This window comes from Python bivittatus, unplaced genomic scaffold (genome assembly GCF_059951505.1).
Source record: "Python bivittatus isolate LINGU-HERP-01145 unplaced genomic scaffold, Pbiv_v1 ctg000840_np1212, whole genome shotgun sequence".
Taxonomy (NCBI): Eukaryota; Metazoa; Chordata; class Lepidosauria; order Squamata; family Pythonidae; genus Python; species Python bivittatus.
In genome coordinates, this window is record NW_028277113.1 from 21,555,160 (window position 1) to 21,567,912 (window position 12,753).

General features: G+C 37.1%; 1 protein-coding gene across 1 annotated transcript in view; it reads right to left on the reverse strand.

Annotated features, from left to right (window-relative positions):
• Nucleotides 1-5,576: 5,576 nt before the first annotated feature.
• Nucleotides 5,577-12,753, reverse strand: part of CTDP1 (CTD phosphatase 1) — a 58,474-nt gene continuing 51,297 nt past the window's right edge. The window contains exon 13 of the mRNA XM_007426446.4: nucleotides 5,577-6,568. Within this exon, the coding sequence (XP_007426508.1) occupies nucleotides 6,427-6,568 (142 nt within the window). The 3' untranslated portion in view covers nucleotides 5,577-6,426. The remainder of the gene's footprint in view (nucleotides 6,569-12,753) is intronic.

A 12,753-nucleotide genomic window follows, 5' to 3' on the forward strand; every position in this document is an offset into this window, starting at 1 on the left:
GTCCTTGAAAGCCATCATTGTTCTCTTTATTTAAAAAGAAAGAAAAGTTAAAGACATAGTACCAGCAATATCTGATTAGCAACTTAAACTTGGAGAATATGCAGCAATGGCAAAACTAACAGTATACATACAAAATAGAAGTTTAACTAAATTCAAGCAAGAACGGTTTGCATATATATTACATACAGGTAGTCCTTGCTATCCGACCATAATAGGGACCAGAATTTAGGTCACTAAGCAATTTGATCATTAAGTGAATTGTCATGTGACTGGAATGGATTTTATGACCTTTTTTACAATGGTCATTAAGTGAATCACATGGTCATTAAGCAAATCACATGGTCGTTCAGCAAATCACATGGTTGTAAAACAAATCCAGCTTCTCTGATGGACTTTTTTTTGCTGGAATTTGTTTAATGACCATGTGATTCGTTTAACAACTATTTGATTTGCTTAACTGTGGTGTTTTGCTTAACAACCATCATAAAAAAGGTTGCAAATTGCAATCACGTGACTGTAGGGGGGTATGACAGTTTGAGATGGTTGTAAGTGTGAGTACAGGTTGTAAAGCACTTTTCCCAAGGCCATTGTAACTCTGAACCATCGTTAAACAAATGGTTGTTAAGTGAGGACTACCTGTATTATGTTGTGGAAGAGCAGGCTGTTGAGGAACAGTTGCAGGCACCTGTGAAGGCTTGCTCCCCTCCTATATGAGCTTTTTTCCCAGTGTCAGCATAGCAGAGTCGCTAATAAAGCTGCAACCTTGAAACAGGTGTGGGAGGAGATGGTAGGAGAATAGAGGAGATGTGCATGGTTTGGAAGCTCTGCAGCCAGCAGCAAACAGAGAAAAGCAGCCGAGTAAAAGAAGGCATTTTTCCTTGACAGAGACTGGATGGTCCAGAGGGAAAGTCTAGAGGCAGGGCAAGGAGAAGCGCAAGTATAAAAGCACAAGAAGTTGCAAGTACTCTACATGCTGGCCATTAACAGAGAAGAAAAAAGCAGGAGACATTCCAGAGAGAGGCATTAAGTCAGAGCAGTGTTTGTAAGAAAAAAATACTGCTACTGAATAGTTATACAACAGATTATAGTATAGAGGAAATACTGTAATAGAAATTGAATAGAAATAGAGTATAGTCATTGCTATTGTAACAGCAATTAGCACAGCAATATAGAAATAATGGTAACAGAATAGATAGAGGCAATAGAAAACACATGTAGACTTGTAAGTTTTATATTTCACTTTTGTATCGTGTTTTTTTCCAAACAGAGCATCTCACCAACCCTTATAGGGAGACAGAACAATCCAAGTCAAGGGCCCAGAGCTTTTGGTGGAGATTTTGAACCTGGGTCAATCTAACTGGGTACAGCTTAAAAAAGAATCCGTGAGATTTGCGGCAAGGTAAATGAAAATATTTAGAACATCGTGTCTAAACTTCACACTAATAGATGCTACAGATTGGTTGGAGAACAAAGAAGAGGGAAGTAAAATATCAAATATTTATCTATGTTGTTTTTAGGGATGTTTTTCATTTTTCCTTATTTTAATTTAACATTTATAAGCAATAATATAAAGGAGACTTTATTACTAAGCTCGATTTTTTTTTCCTTTTTAATATTATGAAAACAACTCGATGTACTTTGCTTGGTATCTTTATTAATGTTATACTGAGCATCAGTTGTACAATCATAATAACTGTCCATCTATAGACATTATCTTTTGAAAAATATATCTATTTTAAAGTTAAATTTAAAATGAAAATGAAAAGAAAGGTACTTTTTTGTTCTTTTTTCTCACAATATTTCATAAGATAGGTATTGGTCCCCAAAATCTAAGGTTGGGCTTTGGGGTTGCATAAGAGGATAAATTTCTCTCTCCCTTAATTTGCGATAATCTAGAACTATCTCACTTTTTGGCCTAAAGCACAATAATGGACTGCTATATGGGACCTACCTACCAAGGGGCTATCCTTCAGGAGCAGAACAATAGGAATTGCAAATGATAGTGCTTGATTAGCATAATGTTAAAGTTAGGATTGGTGTCACTGAAAGAAGATCATTGTCCAAAATCAACCCCTTAAAATAAGGAAGCCACATTCTGGATGGAACATGGAGAAAAAGAGTGGTACCAGGTCAGTAAAGGAGTGAGTCAAGGCTGTATACTCCTTATTTACTCAACCTATCTGCTGAATAGATCTTGAGGGAGGCTTCATTGGAAGATGAACATGGAAGAAATATCAATAACTTGGATTATGCTGATGACACTACTCTGATAGCTGAAAATGCAAATGATCTGGATGCTTTAGTTATGAAAATCGAGGAACATGGGGAAAATGGGGACTAGGATTAAATATAAAGAAGAGCAAGCCCGTGATAACAGGTACAACAAGCAGCCTTAGAATTGACAATGAAGAAACTGAAGTGGTATATTGCTTTTTAGGACTGAGTATCCTAAAGGAACCAGTAATCAATAAATTTGCCATAGACTAGCACTGGCTAGGGTGACAATGAAGGCCTTGGAAAAGGTATTCAGATGCCATGATGCATCTAACTACAAAGATCATAATTGTGCAGGCAATGGTTTTCCCTGTGACACTTCATGAAAAGAAATGTGGACTTTGAAGAAATGGGATGGAAAGAGTACTGGTTTTTAAAAATTTTGCTGTTGGAGAAGATTCCTGAGAATATCATAGCTAGGCATACAAACAGATGAACATTGAACAAATCAATCTAGAGTTTTTACTGAAGGCAAAAAATGACCAGACTCAAATTATTGTGTTTTAGACACATTATGCAAATATCAAGTTCTCCTGAGAAGTCTATAATCCTGAGAAAGGTAGAAGCAAAGAGAAGAAGAGGACAACCAGTGCCAAGGTAGGTGGACTCAATTAGAGCATGATGAGTGCACCATTGGAACACATGAAGGGCAAGGTTGGGGACAGAGGATCCGAGAAGATCTATTTATATGGTTGCTAATAGTCAACATTAACTTAATGGCACATAATCATATATATGTGTGTATATTATAGATATGAAGCGATGAGAAACATAATATAATATACATGTGTGATATGATCTATTTATATGGTTGCTAATAGTCAACATTAACTTAATGGCACATAATCATATATATATGTGTGTATATTATAGATATGAAGCAATGAGAAACATATCTATAATATACATGTGTGTATATTATAGATATGAAGCAATGAGATGGTGCATACAGAGGTACAAAAAAACTGGGCAACCTGGGAGGATATATCCAAGCAATGGTGGGACAGGAGAATTGATAAATAGAAGTCATGCTCTCTGCTAGGGAATGTATTCAGTGTAGGATGGATGTTGTCTAGGATGTCCTATAGAGAGAGTGGTAAAGGAGCACAGAGCTCAAGGACTCTACTGAGCTGTCTGTCAGTACATATATTGGTGTAGGGGAGTAGTGTTGCAACACCCCAGCAGAATAGCAGAAGGCAGTGCATCCAGCTTGGCCAAAGTGAAAGCCTGGTGAAATTTCAGAACTGTGATGATGCAGAGGTAAGAAGATGCCATATACCCATCTGGAAAAACTCCATGTACCACAAAGTAGGAACCAGATTTCAAACCAAGGTTTGCATCTAATACAGGGAAAGCTAGGAGAATCTGAGGGTGATCTTGATAGAGGAAACTGGAGACTAAGGATCAGTGTTAACACACCTTCTCAGGGAGTCCTTAGGCAGAATTGAGAGTGAAGCTGAAGGAGGAGATCCAAGTTCAAGCAACCAAGCAGGTCTTTGGCCACTCTGGAGGACAATTTATTCCAAACACTCTTCTTGTTGCTGAACTGAGAAAAAAGTGAGCTTTTTGTAAGAAGGTAGTATTTGCTTTAGGATTGAACAGGCAAATTAAAGAGAAGTGACTGCTGTCAAATCAAGCATGAACAAGTACATAAATCACATTGCCCCTTTTTAGAACTCAGAATGAGTTCCCCATTAGAATCTCCCCTGGCAGTGCCATTCAGAATGGCAAGATCCAAACTATCTATTAACTGGGCCAGTTGAAAGTCTTCCATATTACAATGGTTGCCTTTGGATTGTTGGACCTGGGAATAATGAACTCCCACTTTGTGGGGAAGAGACCATTTAAAATAACCTTGCAAAGGAGAACCACATAGGTAGTTTGTTCTACGCTGATTCTTAGCAGTACATGCAAGTATTTATTTTCTCCACTCCACCTAAAATTACCATTATCCTAGCTTTTTAAGAGTATGTGGGAAAGCACTAAAATAATTATCTTATGTATATCCATATTCTTATTAATCATTCTCCACTCAATGGGAATAACATCATGCAAGAGGAACATAAATCTGGTCCTCCCTCTCTTCCCACTAATCCCTAGGCCTACAAATATTAGAGGATGGATTCCTGGAATGGGAGCCTTTCTGCTTGAACAGGCCCTTAGCAAGATATGCAATTCTAAATCATGTGGAGGAGCTAACTTCTGTAAGGAATGACACTCATTGCAGAAGTTGACTACATTGTACAAAAAAACTACATAGCCAAAGGTTACTTGTAAAGGTGTGGAAGAGACAAATTACATGAATTAATAGTGTATTTTTTAAAAATGTATTTCAGTCTGAGGTCTGGAAATGTATTGGAATTAAGAGTGGTTAACATTCTGTATAAAGAACTCTGAAATGCAGAAAAAGTACAGATGACTGGAGCGGGTAAAATATTTTTTGGTAATGATGGAGTTGAGTCTTTAAATATCTTTGCTTTATTGCTTCCCTTACAGTTTCTTTTGCTCCTAGTGAATAGTGTTATTTATCAGTCCATAAAGAAAATTATAATGTACTGTATGCAGTAATCATAACATAGTTACTGACATCCCAGTTTTTAATTCCAATTAAATGGAAAAATTTTACCTCACTTAAAATCAAGATCAATTTTGCTACTAAGCAGTATGTATCGTTGCCTTGCCAACAAAATGCATTTGCTTTATAGACATTAGCACATTTTATATCAATATATTCAACCAGAAAGATACTTCAAAAAGTTACTAATAAAGCTATATTATTTTAGATTGTTCCTTTCTTTCTTTTAGACGGAATACCACCAAAGTGATACCAAAGTGCATGGTATCATATAAGGAAATATAAACAGACAAGTTCAACTGAACTTTAGCTGGAGGATGTGAAGATGAAGAAAGTATGGATTAGAGACAAACATTCCACTGAGCTAAATCTACTTGTATGAAAGCAAGTAATAATTTACTACCTAACCATATTATTTGAAGGTATTTATTACTGACCTTTAAGTTTTTTTAAAATTAAAACCATTCTCTCAACAAGTGTTTTTTGAACAGTAATGACTCAAAATAAAGCATCTGTTCACATTAAGAACTCTATCACTGAACTGATTTATAAATATTCCTAGTCAGTTCAATTAGCAAATCTAACACAATGGATTAGATAGCAAGAATCAGAGAAATTCCACCACACTTTGATCTCATTCAAAAAGAAATTAAGAATTCATTATATCTAATCTTGGAAAAGATACATCTTAGGAATGCAACCACAATAGAAAAATTAACATTTCAATTCATGACTTGAAAACACAGCTTATAAAATGTCTTTTATTAAATGAAAAGAATCTGTTTTGTAGATCAAATATGAAATAGAATGTACAAAAAATTTTACATCTGTTCTTTCAAAGAAATAAAATATTATCTAGAATTAGCTTGCAGCCATTCCCTTCAAATACAGCAGAAAATAAAAGATTTTTTAATGGCAGTACAGTAATACACAGAATAGCCTGTGTTTGAACTGCAATTATAGAAGTTAAAATTTAAATGGAATCTTAAAGAATACAACTAATTCATAAAGTAACAAAACATGAAAGTCAATTATTACATTTCTCTTAGAAGCAAGCGGCAAGTACATGAAGTGCAGAATTCATAAAGCTTGCATATAGCTTTCTCAGTTCCTATACAAATATAAAATGTTCCTCTTAAAAAAAAATCTTTTTATTCCATAACATCTCACTATGAAGAAAACATCCCAGTCAATATCCTTTTAGCTTAATCATGCAATACATTCCTTAGATCCTTCTTTTTGAAGCTTGGTTCCCAAAGCCATCACGGCAACTTTTTAAAAAAAACTTTTCAGTTCAAAATTTTGCACTGTTGTATAAGGAGGTCTTACAGAACTTATGTCTTTGGCATATCACACTGAATCCCTCTTTAATACTTTTCCTTTTAAAAAAGCATACATTCTTTTAGTAAGCATCTTAAAAACATCTATTTCCGACCTTGTAAAATAATGCATTACACCTCCTATGCTGCTTTGCAAAATATACACCTTTTTTGGAGGTGATGGGAAATACCCGCCCATTCGAATCTTGAGTGGCTGCAAAAAGCTCAAATAACAAGCTCACTCCCACATAAATTCAGTTACATAAAGTCATTCAGTTCAGCTTCCAGTGCAGCTGCCATTTCGTCTGCCTCTGAGCTGCTACCCTCCTCGTCTTCATTGCTGGATCCTTTACTTGATTCACTGGCAACATCATCTTCAGCTAACTTTCGCTTGTGACCCCTGCAGGTATGGACAGAGATAATAATTGTGATTAAAACCCAACTATTACCATATAAGAATTTTGATCAACTGAGCCAAATCCAGTGCTGTCAGAGATTGTGTGTTACTTCAGCAACAGGCTGCTGGATACAAGATCTTCCCCAGGCTGGCCCTGAAATGTTACCTTTACCCTCATGGTTCAAAAAAAAGAAAAAAAGAAAAACATCATTTTATTTATTTTAACTTTTGAGTTTCTGATGAACTCAACAGGAAGAATGCTTAATTTCAGAATTGGTCTAAGTATCAAAACTTAATCCCCCCAATTTAGAAAAGGCAGGTAATTCCTCCTCCTCCTTTTAGGATTACAAACTATATGAATTAGCATTAAAATTAATACTTAAAATAATGCTTAATTAGTTATACAAAATATACTAATTAAAACAATTAAAAACAAACAGCCTGGACTAACAACCACCATTAAAACCAAGTATAACAGTCCACCCTCCCCCCATTAATCCCAGGCCTGGGACCAAAGCCAGGTCTTGGCCATCTTCTTCTCTCCCACCAGCTGTTTTCCTTTTAATACTTTAACTGTGGTGGAGAGGAATAAGGAGAGGAGGATGAGGAGCAAAAGACAACATCAGGTACTTATTTCAGTTTGGTGTTTTTGAGAAACAGACGTTTCAGAATGTGAGTGTCCTATCAAAACTGAGAAGAGGCAGGAAACAAAAAGAAAAGAATGGAAATAACCTGGGAACTGACTTAGCAGAGACAACATATTTCTGCTCTCAAATGTTATGTACACTAAGAGTACAAATTGGCTGGAAAATATCAGTGGGCTGAATTCACCCAATTCTCCTTTCTCAAAATTCCTTTTGCCTTCTGGCAGCCTCTTTTCTTCCGCTTAAATGCAGGCTGGCTTTTCCTGTTGGAGAAAATGGTGAGTGGGGGAGTGACAGCACAGCATAGCAGAGGCCCTCTCCTTCAAAGCACTCTAAATGTCTTGAAAAAGCAGCTCTTGATTGAGGGAAGATAAGATTCAAGGCCAGATGGGGGATATACTATGGGTGGAAGTTCTCAATCCCTAATAAGCACTGGAGAATCATATATTATTTCTTAAAATTAAGTGAAAAATGAGATGTCAGGAAACTTTTATTTTTCCCACTTTTTAACTTTTTCTTGTGCCATGTGTGCTAAATAATGCTGACAATAATTGCTGAAGAGAGTTATGTCTAAATTGATAAAATATATACAAATCAAATATTTCCTTGAGAAATCCAAGGAAATGTAACATCTTCTGATGTAACTCAAATAGATGTAATCATGGTAGGCAACTGGGCTATTCGTCCTCAGTAGTCTTTTACATCTGTTACCACAAGCAAAATATTATCATGTATCACAAAATACAGTGTGAACTATGCAGTTAATACCTTAATATGGGTGTTTTAATCCTTTGCTGATAAAAAATATCAAAATTTATTCTTTAGGATCAAGCTATCTTTCCCCTCTGACTCACAACAAAAAGATCAAGTAACCCCTTCCCCAACCAAACAACCAAAATTCCATAGCATTTATTCAGCATTCTTTCATGAATGCTTTAATAGCAATGGGAATCTATAACTAGGAGCCAATCGTAAATAAATAAATAATGTTGTCTATCTAAGGGAACAAAATGATATTTTGGAGGTAGAGGAAAGCAATGGCAGATGCCATACATTAAGGAGAAAAAAAGACTCGGGGTAGTGGACAGATAAATGATAAAACAGAATTTGTAAATGGATCTCCTATTAAATCAAAGAAGTGATGGCAGAGTGCTATAGTTATGTGAAAGTATAGAAGCCATATCCCTTCTGCAAAACAAAGGATATAATCCTGAACAAGAGTAAGACAAAAAGTAGTTAAAATGGCGATGTCCAATATAAGTTTGTGCCTGCCATCCTTAGGAAGAGTAAAGTGCCTAGAAGACAAAGTGGGAGCTCAGTCCCCTTCAGGAATGCTCTCAATTGTCCCTTTTTGCAGAATGAAATTCACAACTTAACTTTGGAGATGGTTTAGGAGCAATAGGATAGTTTGATGTAAAATGAGCCCAGTGCTCAGATAGTAACCCTGCAAAATGTTCAATAGAAACCAAAGCCTGTTAATTATGAAAGTGTGTCTACCTTGAAAGTGAGTCAGGTGGTCTGTGAATAGCTAGTATGGGAAAATACCAACATCAAAACAAGTTGCTTGGAGCCTTGAGGCTGGTGCCTATAGCTCTGCTGTGCTGAGCATATACAGGTGAAACTCGAAAAATTAGAATACCGTGCAAATGTTCATTTATGTCAGTAAGGCAACTCAAAAGGTGAAACCAATATATGAGATAGATGCATTACATGCAAAGCGAGATATGTCAAGCCTTACTTTGGTATAATTGTGATGATTATGGCGTACAGCTTATGAAAACCCCAAATTCACAATCTCAGAAAATTAGAATATTACATGACATCAATAACACAAGGATTGGAAATAGAACAATATTGGACCTCTGCAAAGTATAAGCATGCATATGTACTCAGTACTTGGTTTGGGCCCCTTTTGCAGCAATGACTGCCTCAATGCGGCGTGGCATGGATGCTATCAGCCTGTGGCACTGCTGAGGTGTTATGGAAGACCAGGATGCTTCAATAGCGGCCTTCAGCTCTGCTGCATTGTTCGGTCTCATCTCCCTCATCTTTCTCTTGGCAATGCCCCATAGATTCTCTATGGGGTTCAGGTCAGGTGAGTTTGCTGGCCAATCAAGCACAGTAATCCCATGGTCACTGAACCAGGTTTTGGTACTTTTGGCAGTGTGGGCAGGTGCCAAGTCCTGCTGGAAAATGAAGTCAGCATCCCCATAAAGCTCGTCTGCGGAAGGAAGCATGAAGTGCTCCAAAATCTCCTGGTAGACGGCTGTGTTGACCCTGGACTTAATAAAGCACAATGGACCAACACCAGCAGATGACATGGCTCCCCAAATCAACACAGACTGTGGAAACTTCACACTGGACTTCAAGCATCGTGTATTGTGTGCCTCTCCATTCTTCCTCCAGACTCTGGGTCCTTGATTCCCAAATGAGGTGCAAAAGTTGCTCTCATCAGAAAAGAGGACTTTGGACCACTGGGCAACAGACCAGTTCTTTTTTTCTATAGCCCAGGTAAGACGCTTCTGACATTGTTTGTTGTTCAGGAGTGGCTTGACAAGAGGAATATGACGTTTGAAGCCCATGTCCAGGATCCGTCTGTGTGTGGTGGCTCTTGATGCACTAACTCCAGCCTCAGTCCACTCCTTGTGAAAGTCCCCAACACTTTTGAATGGGCTTTTCCTGACAATCTTTCCAGGCTGCGGTAATCCCTGCTGCTTGTGCACCTTTTTCTTCCACACTTTCCCCTTCCACATAACCTTCTATTGATGTGCTTTGATACAGCACTTTGGGAACATCCAACTTCTTTTGCAATTACCTTTTGGGGCTTTCCCTCCTTATGGAGGGTGTCAGTGATGGTTTTCTGCACAACTGTCAGGTCAGCAGTCTTTTCCATGCTTGTGATTCCTACTGAACCACCCTGAGAGACCATTTAAAGGCTCAGGAACCCTTTGCAGCTGTTATGGATTCATTAGCTGATTAGAGTGGGACACTTTGAGCCTAGAATATTGAACCTTTTCACACTATTCTAATTTTCTGAGATTGGGAATTTGGGGTTTTCATAAGCTGTACGCCATAATCATCACAATTATACCAAAGTAAGGCTTGACATATCTCGCTTTGCATGTAATGCATCTATCTCATATATTGGTTTCACCTTTTGAGTTGCCTTACTGACATAAATGAACATTTGCACGATATTCTAATTTTTCGAGTTTCACCTGTAGGTGGTGCTGATATCCAACAAGAAACTCTGGGCACAGGAAATGCTTTTTTCATTTGAAAGTGTGGTAGCCTTCAGTTGAGACAGGAACCAGGCCATGCTCTATAGTGGGAGAGGTCAAAGCACAGGGGAACGAGATGTCCTGATATACAACTCCATGGTGTTTTGAAGAACAGTTGAAAGAAGATTATAAAGGGAAAAACTAAAGAATTCTGATAAAGCAGGACAATTAACTAAGGATGAATTTACTAATTTGCTAAAGTGGTTGCAAGTGAAGGGGTTCACTGATATGTGTGGGGGGAGGACTCCCATGAAAGAATTTTCTAAGACCTGGAAGATTCTGCCCAGGCACAGAATCTATGTATGTGACTCACAAAGATTATGTTCCCATAGCCAGCCAGTTAATGGTATGGCAGGCTGGAGAAGAAGACACAACTTAAAATAGGGGGACAATGTTTGGGGAAAGATTTTCCATGCATTTCCTTTCAGTATAAATTATGTGCTTATCCTCTGTTCAGCTGGCAGGGTTTTCAGATTCTAAATGCATTCCTGATCCCTCCATGCTAAATGCCCTGGTTCCCACATGTTGAAAAGAGCAAAGAAAAAGATATGGATGATTTGTGTGTATATGAAGTAAGTGAGGCTAGGACTGGGGAAGAAAAGCTGTGTGCATGCCTATGTCTATATGGGAAAGAAAGAAATACCTATGTGCAGTCCACAACTTGCCTCTGCCCCACTGACCACTGGAAAGTATTCCCTGACCATGACAACTCCTGAGGGCAAAAAAGTTACTAGCTTTTGACTCAAAAAAATGCACTCTCTCCTGTGTTAAGGATAAATGCTTAAAACTTATCATAGCATTTTTTGTTAGAGGCAATTTTAATTCATTAGTTCCTTAGTTCATTTCACTTTCATTATTCTTTCATTTTTTTCTTTGTGTACATCTCTATAAGACAATAAGACAACAGGCTATTTTTCACATAAATCTTTATAAAAATGCTTACTTCTGCATGGAGCACCTTGAGTCAATCCCTATACTATAATTCAGTGCATATTATTTTGAAAGCAACCAGTTCAGCAGCAGTTTAGACAGATGTTTTAAGGGTTTACATTACGCCAAAGAGCAATTAAGTAATGCAGTGGCTGAGATTAATGTACTTCAGTTATTACAAAGACCTGAATGGTACTTTTAGGATTCATTAGGGAAACAACAGAATCCCAAAATATCTGTATTTGTTTCTGATCTGTTCAACATTTTGTCAACTGTACCCTAAGGTTTTTCAAACTGTGTTCTTCAGAACATTAGGATTTTGTGAGAACCTGGCAGGGTTCTGTGAGAGACTAAGGACCAAAAAAAAAAAGAAAAAAAAGTCAGTCAAATGCAGCCAATTTTTTATCACTAGAGCTTTGCCTCTTTATCAGGGGTTCCAAGAACTAAAACCAGGCGAGCAAACAAACAAACCACTTCTATGGCATGAAAAAGTTTGAAAATCCTTACTATAGACTATTTATGCTTGTTTTAAAATCAGGATTTCTTTTTTACACAGGTATAAAAGCTTTCCATGCTTTATACTGACATACACTTGATATTGACTTCAATATGATACACTACTGATTTCTGATTAAATTGCCTCAAAAACCTGATGTATATTTTAAGACAAGGTCAACAGTGTGATAAGAATGTGGTAAGAATGTAATAATATGCTAAGATTTCCTGAATATTTGGATCCCTGTTCTGGAACACCCATCTCCCTCCCTTACTTCCCCAAGATTCACCTGAAAATACTTTAACAAGACAAATAATAGCTTGGATAAGAACAATAATTTCAGATTGTTCAGGTGTGCATACCAGACAGAAATGGGGACATTCCTTATCAATCATATCCTCAAAGAGAACTAACAATTAGAACTTGACATTATATTATCATAATGCATTTCACTTGTAATACTTCTGCTAAAAATCCACACTCATGAGATCAGAAGGAGAGGCACCATGATAATCTTAAGTCTACTTTAGTAGGAAAGAGTTCGTTCCATTATGTTTTTCAATCAAAACACCTGATTAAACCATATTATATATGAGAACGTGTGTAGTCTGCATTAAGGTACATACATTATATTTCTATGTATTTGTGAACATGTATATGTCGATTAATGGTTAAGATGCTGGGCTTGAAGACTCAGGTTCAAGTTTCCACTCAATCACTGAGCTCACTGAGTACTTGGAACCACAGCCCAATCTATCACAAAGATTTTATTGTTGTGGGGATAAATGAGAGGAAATCCCCATATATTTCACCTCGAATTCTGAAAAGGTGGAATAT